This window comes from Cynocephalus volans, chromosome 14 (assembly GCF_027409185.1).
Source record: "Cynocephalus volans isolate mCynVol1 chromosome 14, mCynVol1.pri, whole genome shotgun sequence".
NCBI classification, from domain to species: Eukaryota; Metazoa; Chordata; class Mammalia; order Dermoptera; family Cynocephalidae; genus Cynocephalus; species Cynocephalus volans.
Window position 1 is genome coordinate 2,607,145 of NC_084473.1, and position 12,377 is coordinate 2,619,521.

Consider the following 12,377-nt stretch of genomic DNA (forward strand, 5'->3'; position numbering starts at 1 on the left):
AGAAAGAAGCCCCTCAGCACAACGTGGGCCACGGTCCACTCGGACTGTCCTCAACTGTGCCGTCCTCTTCTCCAAAAAGGAAGGCGGTCACCCCCCTGCCTTCTGCAGCCCAGGGTGGGAGTCTGGGGTCGCTCCAACCCAGTCCCCTTCCTCTCTCCCCACATCCATCTGGATGGATCGAGTCTGGAGCCATCACCTCATGGGGTCCTCAGGCCTCCAGCCTCACTGGGACATTTCTTAAATCCTCCCATGGCTCCCCAGCACGATCAGGAAAAAACCTAACTTTCACTATCTTTTTCATTACTTAGGCTATACACGGCAAATATACTAAAACCTACTAACCTGTATACTTGAATAGGGTGCCTTGTATGGGTAGTACGTGGATAACTCCTCGGGGAAGCTACTGCATACAGCAAGTAATTGATTACTGACACCCAGTTGAGGAGACGGGGACCACAGGAGCCCCGCTTGCTCTGTGAGCCCCTTGCTGACACATCGCCTCTGCGGATGCGCCTGCAGCCTGGCTCGGCAGCTGCACTTCTCCCAGGCACGAGCTTGCCCCCTGCACATTTTAAACGGTCTCCTCACCCGCTTCCTGCCGGGTGGTCTGTGCAGCCCTGACTTCAGGGAAACTGTGAAAAAGCTCTGCTCCTCCTCATGCTCGCTCCAGGATGTGGCCCTCGGGGAGAGGGAGCCAGAGGGGCATGACCCAGTCCCTCCAGGTGGGCCAGGGTGACAAGGGCAGAGCTAAGGACCTTCCAAAACAGTCAGCAGAAATCTGGTCCTTGAGACACACATCCCTAGGGGTGCCGCTGCCAACTGGCTGCAAAGAGGTCCTTGTCTAGGGTTCACCAAGTTGTGACTTTTAGGACCAGGCCAGTGACGGCTGAAGACATGTCCTGCCCCTGGAAGGCCTGGGGGGCCACGCCTGGGCTCTGCCAGGGGCTCCAGACTCACTCACCACAGTTCAGCTCTTCCGGGGTGATTGTCGCCACTGACCGCCCCTGGATGCGCCTTGGGTGTTCGCAGGTGGCTGCCGCCTGCGCGTTCCCTGATTGGGCATAGGTTTTCAGCAAATCTGCCAACCACAGGATTTCACAGTCACAGTGGAGCGCATTTGAGTCCAGTCGCCTGTGGGAAGGAAGCAGCAGCAGTGAGACCAGGGCATGGGTGACGGCTTCACGCTGGCCAGACAGACAAGGCGTCCGGGTCCCGAATCAATGAGCCTGCAGGGGCCTGCCAGGCCGTGACACCAGACGGGACGTGTCTTACACGAAGGGATCCGAGACCCAACCCCACCTGACGCAGGGAAATGAGGAAGAGATACACATCGATGAAAAGAACCCAGGAGCGGAAAATACCCAGAGTGACACTCACGAGACAGGGTGTAAGGGAGTGCGGGTTAACGAGTGATAACGCTCTGCAGGCTGCAAGTTCCACACAGAGGCACCGACAGGGCTGGATGACTCAGGACAGTCCATGAAGGGACAGGGCAGGAGCCATTCACAAAATCCAGCACTGCAGTCACAACAGCACATTCCCCCAAATCCTCAGGACCACAGTAATATCAACACATTCACCAAATCCAGTACCGCAGCCACAACAGCAGCCCCGGAGCTGTCACTACCGTTCAACTCCTGTCCTGCGACAGGCACCGCAGCATTATCATCTCACTTAACCCTGAAGTTCCCCCTGGGGGTGTGTCGGCAGAGCTGCACAGCGTGGCTGGGGTTTACGTCTAAATCCCGGGAGGATCCCACTGTCCTGGGAAGTACTGGTGAAGCCTGGCACGCCCCGTCCCAGCAAGAGGACCGGGCAGGGTATCCCTCCCCCTGGGAAGGACGGCTGCTTCTGCTCAAGAGTAAGAAGTGGTCGTCGTGGGGGAGAGGAGTTCTAGGTCAGGAACACCTGCTGCCTGACCAGCTCGGCACAGGTGCGCTACCTGGGGGAGCTCATTACGGACCCCACCGAGGTGGGCACTGTTTCCAGCCCACAGACGGGGACTGGGATCTGGAGAAGTGACTTGCCATGGGGCCATGGAGCGGGGTCTGAGCAAGGGTCTGAGCTCGGGCGGTGGCTGTCACTAACTACCCTGGCAAAGCCCGGTGCACCTCTCATCCATGAACTCAGGGGAGACAGGGACATAGATCTGACCCTGCTAGTGGAACCGCTTTTTCCTGGTGAGCACGTACATGGGATCTATGAGGCCCTGTGCAGAGGGGACGCAGATGCTCCTCGTGTGGTTCTAAGGTGGGAGGCCAGGAGGTAGCTGAGACAGCAGCCTGCCTGGGCCACCAGCACAGCCCGCAGTCACTGCTGAACCAGAAGACCCCGACAGTCAGGACAGGACCATGCTGCCATGATGAACCAGCCAGTCCTTCGGCCAAGCCCACAGAGGGAAGCACACAGACTCCACCATGACCCGCTGCACCCCAAGGCAAGGAGAGGGTGAGGGGGTGAGCCCACAGGAGGGGGTGGCAGGCTTCCCGGGATGGGGGTCCTGGGGGGCAGCCAGGCCACAAGGAGCCCTTTGGAGCAGCACACTCTGAACGAAGGGCTGCCCCGTCTGAGCAATGAACAGCGGGCAGGCGGCAGAGAGGAGGTGTGTGGGGGCCATGTGCCAGGCATGCAGAAGGAGGCTGAGAACAGAGAAATCAGACTCTGTAACCCGCCACCCCGCCAGCTCTGGGCGCCTTGCAGCTGTCATCTGGAGTGTTTGGCAATTCCTTTCTACTCTTATCTGTCAAACATGGAAGTATCTGTCCTATCCTCCCACCTACAGTGTGCTTTTAGTTTGGCTGGTGACTTCCTTGTCCTAAGGAAAAGAATCATATAGTTATGATGGTCTAGGTCTCAATCCACCTCATCTCACTGAGAAGGTGAAACAAACAGAAGACCACCCTGGTGCAGGCGTGTGTCTCCGAGTCTCCTGCTTCTTTCCTGGGTCTGGGTCACTGCGGACGTCACTCAGAAACGTTTAACTGAATGAAAGGCCTTCCAGGCCACAAAGGAAAACACAAAAAGGATGTCAAACAACTTTCTCCATCAGTACCCAAATGCCTTAATTCTACTGTAAGAAATTACTCAGAATAAAGAAAAAATATTTTTGGAGGTCTTGAAAACAATGGGTAGATTCCAGTCCACTTAACATGTTTTAATTATGTACATGCCTAAATAAAAGGAGTGAAATACAGTGTAGAGATTCTTTCTAGACTACTTTTATTTCCACAAGTAAAATGTGCACCATGAAATTTAAAGTTAATTTTAAGAACTTAAAAATGATTTTTAAAAATGCGTCTTAATGGCCTACTCAATGATTAAGTTATTGCCATATTCCGAGTCATCCATTTCCCGTTCTGCTTTCAGTGGATTTAATTCACCCTGCACATGTACATGCCCTTGCATAAAGAATACTCCCATTGTTATAAGCACTTCACAATACCAAGTAAAATGGACCAGGTAAATGGATCATAGAGAAACTAGGCTTTTCTGGAAAGGCGGCACAGAAGGCATTATACTTACAATCTTTTCATAGATTCCAAGTTATTAAATGTCCCCTGAACTAAATGTGTAATCCGGTTGTTATGCAAAAATCTGTTGAAAGAGATAATATAACAAACCAATTTTTTAAGATACTTCTTAGACATGTAGAAAAGACTATAAACAGTCAAATATATCAGATTTTTAAAAATATCTCAGTGATTACATTTATTTAATACAAATTAATTTGAGAGAAATGCTATTTAGCACAGAAAATAACTGCATTTTTTTTCTATTTTATGACCATTTTCAGTTAAAGAAAAAATTATGTCTCGCTTCTGAACTGTTAGGCTAGTAATGTGGATTTTATACCAAAACAGTTTTCAGGTACTCAAGAGGTGTTGGTCTTAACTCTGCCAAAGCCAATGACCCACAGGCTCTGAAGACCTAAAAATGCAAAACCAAGGAACAAAACACAACTTACAGTCTCTCCAGCTTTGGCAAATGTTGAAATGACTCTGGGTCCAAAGTTTCTATCTGATTAAAATGCAGATATCTAGAGGAGTTTAAAAAAAGAAAAATAATTTAAACAATGTAATTACTTTTTTGGATTTTGATTTTCTGCTCAAACACTTTTTTCCAAGTCAGTTCAGACTCAAATGTCAATAGATAATTCTAGATGTCCTACACTGTGTGGAAAACAAACAAGATAATCAAGTAGGAGATAAAATACAACTGACAATCGGGCACAGCCTTTCTTACAATTGGCTGGACAACGCACATTATGGGTCTGGACGCACTGACCAGTTTCCCTCACACCCGCAGGGCGACATGACGACAGCCCCGCCCCGTGTACTGAATTCACTTTCAAAATACATGGATTTCCAAAACAAAATGTAATCTCCATTATAGCACAATATGTAAGATGTGAATTCCTTCACTCAAATCTTCGAAGTGATATATGGACTGGGCAGGGTATTAGACGCTGAGTCTCTTGTCAGACACACAAACAACTGCAGAGACAGTGAGTGACAAATGCGCCGAGTTAAGACAATGGATTTCCTCGAGTGTCTTTTAATCAAACAGAAGACCCAGAGCTTATACGCCTTTCCATTTAAGATGGAAATCCTCACTTTCCATGATTCACACATTTTGGGTATAACTCATTTCTTCTAATTTTCCTGAACACTAATTTTGTCACTTTGAAAATTGGTGCTTTTGGGGTTTTTTCTCTACAGTAAAACAAGACGTCACCCTTCTATCGAGGGTGCTTCTGCAGGGAGACCCTCCTGTCCCCACAGCAAGGGGCGATGTCTCCACTCGGGCACCCACCACAACGAACACACGATTCGAATGTCCATCTCTCTGAGAGAAGCTGGAGACCAAAATACCAGCAGTTACAGCCATAAATCCAAACAAAAGGAAGTATTCTCAACACTCATGCTCGATGGTCACTTTTATTAACTTTCTGAAACTGCTGTAACCACAAGGTCACCAAACTTCAGTCGCCAAAGTCCCTGTCCTGTCCTAGGGTCAGCTCACCAGGCACAGGCAGCACAGGTAAGTGAGTCTCGGGACATGGGCCCCTCCTGGGGACACATGCTGTGCTCACTGCAGGCACAGGCCTGTGCATGTCAACTGCTACTGGAGTGGGACATGTGAGGAGAGGATGAACTGGAGCAGGAGGAGGAAGAAAACACAATCAGCACCTGTCACAGGTGAGCAGGTGATTCAGAGATCCCAGAGAAGACAGAACCAGACAGAAATCTTCAGGAACAGTCACAGAAAACCTTGTCTGTGCCAAGCAGCATGCTGAAAAATAACTCACAGTCCCTCACGGCCCTCGGCCCCCTGCAGCCCAGGCCAGTCAGGGACAGACAGGGGACCAGACACCATCACACAAGATGGCCCACTCGGGGGAGTTCAGTCCAGCCCAGGCCGGCAGGGGCGAGTCCTGAGCCAGGACTAGAAAGGCAAGTGGGGCCAATCAAGGACAGAAACAGGGGTCTTCAAGTCCCAACCCAGAGCATTTGTCTTAAAAAGTCCTTCACCTGGAGTGCGTAGTATAGATTGGCCAGGAGGAAGGCTGGCAGGTGGGACACGGGCATCTCGCCTTAGCAGGCGCTAGAAGCATTACTGCCCGGGTTCACAGAGCCCTAGGGCGACTGGGCTCCTGGAAGCCTTGGGCGTCATCCAGCCCTCCCTGGACAGTTGAGGAAACTGAGGACCAAAGTCAGGGAGTGACTCCCCAAGTACTCAGAGGTCATCACTGAATTCAAGTCCACAGTCTGACTCTGGCAGACATGTTTTCTGACGTGTCAATGGCCTCCCAAGGAGCCTCTGGACCAGAGACGCGCAGCAGACCCCAGGTGCACCGCGGCACGCCCATGTGGACTCCCATCCATGGGCTCCAGGGACTCGTGCTTCCCACCTCCAGAGCCTGGCGAGAACGCTCGTCTTCAACAGGTGGGGTCTGAAGAGGGGCTGCAGGGAACGAGGCGCTGAGGGTGGGTCTAGCAGAGACCCCGCACAGACGCCCTGCCTGGACACCCAGCCCTTCACACAGTCGTCGGTGGGAATATGTGACTGGGGTTCTGGGTGGGCCCACTCCTTTCCTCCCTAGACAGCACCTTCTGGAGGGAGCCCGGGGGTCCTATCAGTCTCTTAGTCTCCCTTACATACAATATGATGTTGACTGATTGAAACCAACCTCAGCAGCAGAGACCCCAACTCACCCGATCCTGGGTTTGCAGGCAGAATTTTAACTGGCTCAGAAACTCTCCCCCAGTCGTCAAAACACTTGGGCAGATAAACCTACTTGCACTTCACAGATGCCAGGCCTCTCTCCTAGGTTTTCCCCAGACTGCTGCTTTCTTCCCTAAAAATAACACTTACCTCACCTCCTCCAAAAGCTGGACTGGATCCCCTGATTCCGTCAGGACTTTACAGTTTGTCTGCTGTGATCACTTTATCTCCCTCATGGCATGACACACTTGCTATACACAAGAACTCGTTCCTTTGAAAGCTTTCCCTATGTCTGCACATTTTCTAGATGCTCCCGTGTGCTGGCAGTGATCTGACTCTTCTCATCTCGTTGTCTCTGAAGCAGAGACTATACAGCTCTTCACGCAACATCGTCCCACATAGACCCGTGCCCTGTGCGGTGTGTCAGCTAAGCAAAGTCCTTTCCAGGAGCAAATAAATACTTGGAAACACGAGCATTCTGTGGGCTCCCAGAGCACATGGTTGCAGGGTGGGCCCTCCTCCAAAATCTGCCTTAGATTCTCTGAAATATTGGGGTGCTCAGCCAACCAATGAGACATGGAAACAAACAAACTGTGGAGCACCGGGACGTCAGGCTGCGTTAGGACAGGCAGCTGTTTTCTGTCCACATTAGTAAAGCTGCACGATAACTTGAAACTCCTCAGCAAGCACTCAGCTCAGTCAGCGAGAGGTGACCGACCGGCCAGCAAAGCAACCGACCAGGACGTTCTACTGGAAAGTCAACATGCTGACTTCACAGCAAAGTACAACTTCCGATGGCCAAAGAACCAGGGAGCATTTAGTGACGGGCAGCATACACTGACCAGAACTACACGGAAAACAAGTTTGTTTCTCCAATGTAATGACACCATGCCTGAAGAAATTAAACTGCATGTGTGCAGAGTCACAAAAAGAAAACAGGGTACGATGAAAACCCCTCCTGCCGCACACACCCAGACACTTCTACCACAAAAGATGTCACTTGCTGCTCTTGTTCTCACGTCTGGTTCTCCTCTACATGGAGAGACAGGGAGCCCACCAGCCTGACTGTTCTCGGCAGCACGGGCGCGGGGCACGGGGGCAGGTGCCTGCACGAACCCCAGTGTACGTCAGCTGTTGGGGGACAGGGGCTGGACGGTGGGGTTGGAGAGGCGGCCCGCCGCTGCTCTTTCATCATCATGCACATACTCCCTGCACCCGGCAGCCTCGACATGCACCATGCAAAGTCCATTTCCCTACGAGAGGCAAAACGGCAGGTGGCACCCAAGAAACGGAAGCACAGAAGAGAGGGGCACTTACAGTTGCTCTAGAGAGGCAAGTCCCTTAAATGCTTGCCTGTCAATTGACTGGATCTCATTCTTGTACAAATAGCTGAAACAAGAAACATTGGGGAGTGTTAGCACACAAACAAGAGGTCACAACTTCAGACGGAAAAGAATTACGTCCACACATGGAGACGGCTTTTAAATTAATGACTGCATTAGAATGCACCAAAACTTTACACGGTAAGTACAGCTCCTCTCGGGAGGTCTCCCTCCCCTCAAATCCCAAATGGATAAAAAGCGTCTGGTCCACACTGGCCATGGTCAGACTGCTGCTCTGTGTGGCCAGGTAGTTCACAGACACTTGGGCGGACCCCTCACGAATCGTTGACAGCATGTGTGCTTCAGAGCCTGAGGAGGACAGAGCCGGTTCCCCAGCAGCGTGTGCGATGCACGGACTATCAGGTTCTGCAGCTGACGCTGATGCAGTTCTAACATACCCGAAGGTAGCGTGGGGGCCACACAATGCAGAGACTGGCTGGGCCCCAAGCTTCTCACCTGCTAGAATCCCGTTCTCCCAAAACAGGAGTAGCAGGGCACATGAGAAGTCACACAACTGGCCTGCTGCCTGTTTCTGTATGGCCTGCAAGCTAAGAAGGGTTTCTACATTTTTAAATGGTTGAAAATGTCAAAAAAGGAATCCCGTTCTGTGGCTCATAAGAACTACATGAGATTCGAGCATCAGGGCCCACAGGTCAGGTTGGCTGGGGCACAGCCACACTCCTCCACTTGCACTTCGTCTGCGGCTGTGTTTGCACTGCCTGGTGCCTGCAGAGAAAGCTCACCAAGCCCTCAGCTAACCGACCGAGGACAGGGACTCTCACACAAAGCATCACAGTTCCAAAAGAGCCATCCATCGTGGACATGACTTGTGTTCAGCACGGATCTCCTCATAAAACAGCTCTGCAGCAGCAGATCCCTGGTACCCCCAAGGATGCTGTAGACCAGACATGGTTTCTGCGCTCAGATGCAGAGATATCTGCCCCTATCACTTCTTACAACCCACCTGGCTTCAGCTCTGATGTGGGCAGGTGGAAAGGTCAAAATCCACACTTTCCCGCATTTCAACTTCAGGCAGAAACTTCTCTTCACACTGATTGCTCGGTGGCGGGGCCGCACCGAACCCTCCACTGAATAAAAAGCACTATTGGTCTCAATGCTTATACCGTTGCATATGTCATTTCCAGAGGGCAAAATGCTTTACCGTGCTTTGATAATGTTTGGTGAAGGATCCAACAGGACTTGCTCTGCTAACTTTAATTGCTGCAGTCTATCTAACTGGTTCTCACCTCTTTCCTCTGTGCAAATGTGCTAAGGTGATCTCACAAAGATTTATAAGCTTTAACATAAACCAGCCAGGATTGCTCCAGCGATCAATAGCCCAGTGCCCACAACAGAGGCCTAGCAAGGTGGGTACTTCTCCAGGATTTATGGGCTTGAGTCCTTGAACCGCCACTTACTGCTTGTGTGACCCTGGGTAAGATATCAACCTTTATAGGCCTCAGTTTCCTCTCCTTTAAAATGGACAGAATAATTGATATATGGCCTGGTACATGGTAACTGCTGCTCAGGTGTGAGTTACTGCTACTCTCACTATAGAAGGCAAGTCTGAACGTAGGTTTCTGTGCCCATTTCAAAAGGCAAAACTAAAACAAAATATGAATGCAAACATCACTGTGCATGAACTTTAATATAACGAGAGTAAAGGAATCCTTTTAAAGAATGTGTAACATAACTGAATCAGACTATCATCTATGAATCTATGCTCATTAAAGACACTGGAACATAATAGTTGAGCATTGACCATCTTCTAATAATAAGTCATAATTTTCCACTTATCATAGAACTCACCCTTTGAATAGGAGTTCTACGTATCTCAAGAATTTATTTCATCTTTAGGAAATATGAATCAAGGGCAAGGCTTATGCCTTACCAGAAGTAATTGGAGTTCCAGGAAATAAGGACTAGTCAACTTCTAAACATATAAGACTGAAATAATCAATACATTTCAGGAGAGTTCTTAAACATTTAGATTATACTATTACACTGTTTCCTAAATCGATGTTTACCAAAATGTACCCTACCAATGAGATCTGAGGGATTTAGGAAGAGAGCTGGGAACTGCAAACAGCAGGACCCTCTCTGCTCAGCTCAGTCCTGCTCTTTAGCCTGTTTTCCCATCATGACACCTCCCCCTCTGCTACTAACCTTAGTCCCCATCCCAGTGATCTGTGTCAGGCACTGCACTGCCAGTGGGCACCATGGATGCATGTTGGTGGAAGAGAGGAAAGAAAGGTTGGAACACGGATGCTCTGAGGGTAAGTGGGTCAACAGATGAGGCTTAACAAGCATTATTTTAAAAAGATTGTCTTTGGTGAAAAACGGAGTATCCCAAACCACTTAACATCAATCATGTTTGCAGAGTACCTAATAAGCTGCTCTTAGGTAATTCAAAACCCAAAGCAAAAAATTAAATAAAAAGTAAAAAAAAACTATTAAAAATACACACACACACACACACACACACACACACACACACGCACGCACACAAAGACACCTGATGTTCACTACCAGCTAAATAAATCTACTTTCTAGGAAATCAAAAGATCTCTTCTGGAACATGCACAGCACTTAAAATACAAAAAAAAAAAAAGAAAAAAAAAAAGGTAAACAAACAAAAACTCAAAGAATAAATGGAAGACCTGTTTTTCATTTTAAAAATGAGTAACAAGGCTTAGTAATAGTAATATTCAGACAATTAAAAACATACTATGCAAAAAATGATGGAGGAAAAACTGTTCATATATAACACTTTCAAATATCTTCATTGAGGAAGATATATTTTAATAACAGAATTAAAAGCAGCTCTGTAATTAAGAACCAGTGATACATCTAAAATCGAAACAGATTTGAAAATATACATCAACGCTAGTAAGATGACCTTTAAAATCAACATAATTTAAAGATGTTTAGGTTCAGTTACATAAATTTCAAATAAAAATAACTGATATAAATCCTTCATGAAAAATGGCTCTCTTTGGGAAGTTATCCTATAAGTAAGAATAATTTGCTAAAAGCACATGACACATATTTTTAATCTGTCTAGAACCAGGGGTGTAATTTCAGGTTTTTCTTAATCCTTTCCGATGTTAAAATAAGCGCATGGGAAAGATACTAAACCAATACTTCACAGGGAAGTCATTTTCTAAACTGCAAAACTGACTTCAACAAGCAAAAGATATTTTAAAGATAATACATGAACTAACTAAAATCAATTTTTAAAGGTAAAATAAAATTTACATAAAATAATGAGGTGAAATCACTTGGAAGAAGACAGGAAAATGAGCAGGAATTAGTGACATTCTGAAGAGATTAGTAATTCACATTTTACACTTCACCTACAGCTGGAAAGGCAACTGGAAACTGCCACCTCGCTTATATTTTATAAAACTCATGTCAATTGTTCATATTGGCAACTGAACATGTGGCCACTTTGCATCTCAAAAAGTGTCACTGCTCCAAGACTGGTTTTCAGAGACTGTGCATTTTATTGCTATTCAGCCTATTTTACTTAAGGCTTATTAACTAAATGCTAAAGATCACACATAACGTTGTACTTTAAACCAAAGACAAGTCATTTAAAGAATCCCAGGCAAAATTTCACTCATCTTCTAAAAATAAAACCTTTTTTGATGAATGTGTTCACAATAACTCATAAACAGTACAAACTATAGTTCTATATTTAAATAGTCTATTTAACATAGATAACATAAGCTTTGGGGTTAAAGAACTGATCATTAACTTACAGATATTTTAAATTTTCCAAGTCTTCAAATGCTCCATTTGGTATCTTCTTGATCTGATTATTGTTGAGAAGCCTATGAAAGAAAGTTTCAGTAAGAATTTAAAAAACAAAGAAACGTTCTAAGTTGTGTTAAGGGAAAATATTCTTGTAGCCTTGGAAAAGGTTATAAAACGATTAAGCTACAGACCTCACCATCAACCAATCCGTGCTAAATTAACACAACACAGAGCAGTTTTAGTGTTTAACCCTCCCTGATTACAAACGTGCTCAAGGAATCAGCATCTGCATCACTTCACGTTCTTTCACCTTGATGGACAGTAGAGAAATAATTCCTTCTTTCCTCTTCAAAGGAATGTATATTTTCATCCTGCTGTCTCTTAGATTTTCTACTTGAGCCTAGATTGTGGCTAATTTGAATACAATTGTGGCCCTATGGGATGGTCTGGCTAGATGCACCACTAAAGGAAGGTCATTTCCACCAACAAGGAGCTGGTGCACAGAGCCACCAGGACACCCGCCCCCAGGGCCACACGACTGGCAGGAGTCCTGGCTGCTTCCTGCTCCCCACAGCCCTGCACTTATACCAAGCATACCATCCTGGCACGGAGGACAAATGGCTTCCGACAAGCTGGCTACTGTCTTCTGGAGAGCTTGGGGCCTGTCCTGCTCCTCCCCCAGCCTACCCGGGGAGGTCTAAACCCTGGGGCATGACCAGGCTGCCAGAGCGTCGCCTGAGACCACGCAGAGCTGGGGAGAAGGGCCCTGCTGCTCAGCCTCACCACGGCAGTGCTGGAGGGGCACGCGGGAGAGGGCTGACCAGGGGCACAGTGCGCTGGAGTCACCCGCACCATGGAGACTGGGCGCCCCACCCAGGATGCCAACTATGGGTGCACGCACAGGCTCAGAGAGCACAGCCGGGGTCCCTGGTCCCAACCCTTATGTGCTCACCCTGTCTCCTTTCCGTCTCTACTTGTCCCCATTCATGCCCAACAGTTGCACATCACGAG

General features: G+C 47.8%; 1 protein-coding gene across 1 annotated transcript in view; it reads right to left on the reverse strand.

The window, feature by feature from the left end:
* The window catches only part of PXDN (peroxidasin), a 95,811-nt gene that overhangs the window by 41,289 nt on the left and 42,145 nt on the right, over positions 1-12,377 (reverse strand). Inside the window, exons 3-7 of the mRNA XM_063078723.1 lie at positions 11,372-11,443; positions 7,543-7,614; positions 3,965-4,036; positions 3,523-3,594; positions 962-1,131 (exon numbers count right to left, since the gene is read on the reverse strand). Coding sequence (XP_062934793.1) covers positions 962-1,131; positions 3,523-3,594; positions 3,965-4,036; positions 7,543-7,614; positions 11,372-11,443 — 458 coding nt within the window. The remainder of the gene's footprint in view (positions 1-961; positions 1,132-3,522; positions 3,595-3,964; positions 4,037-7,542; positions 7,615-11,371; positions 11,444-12,377) is intronic.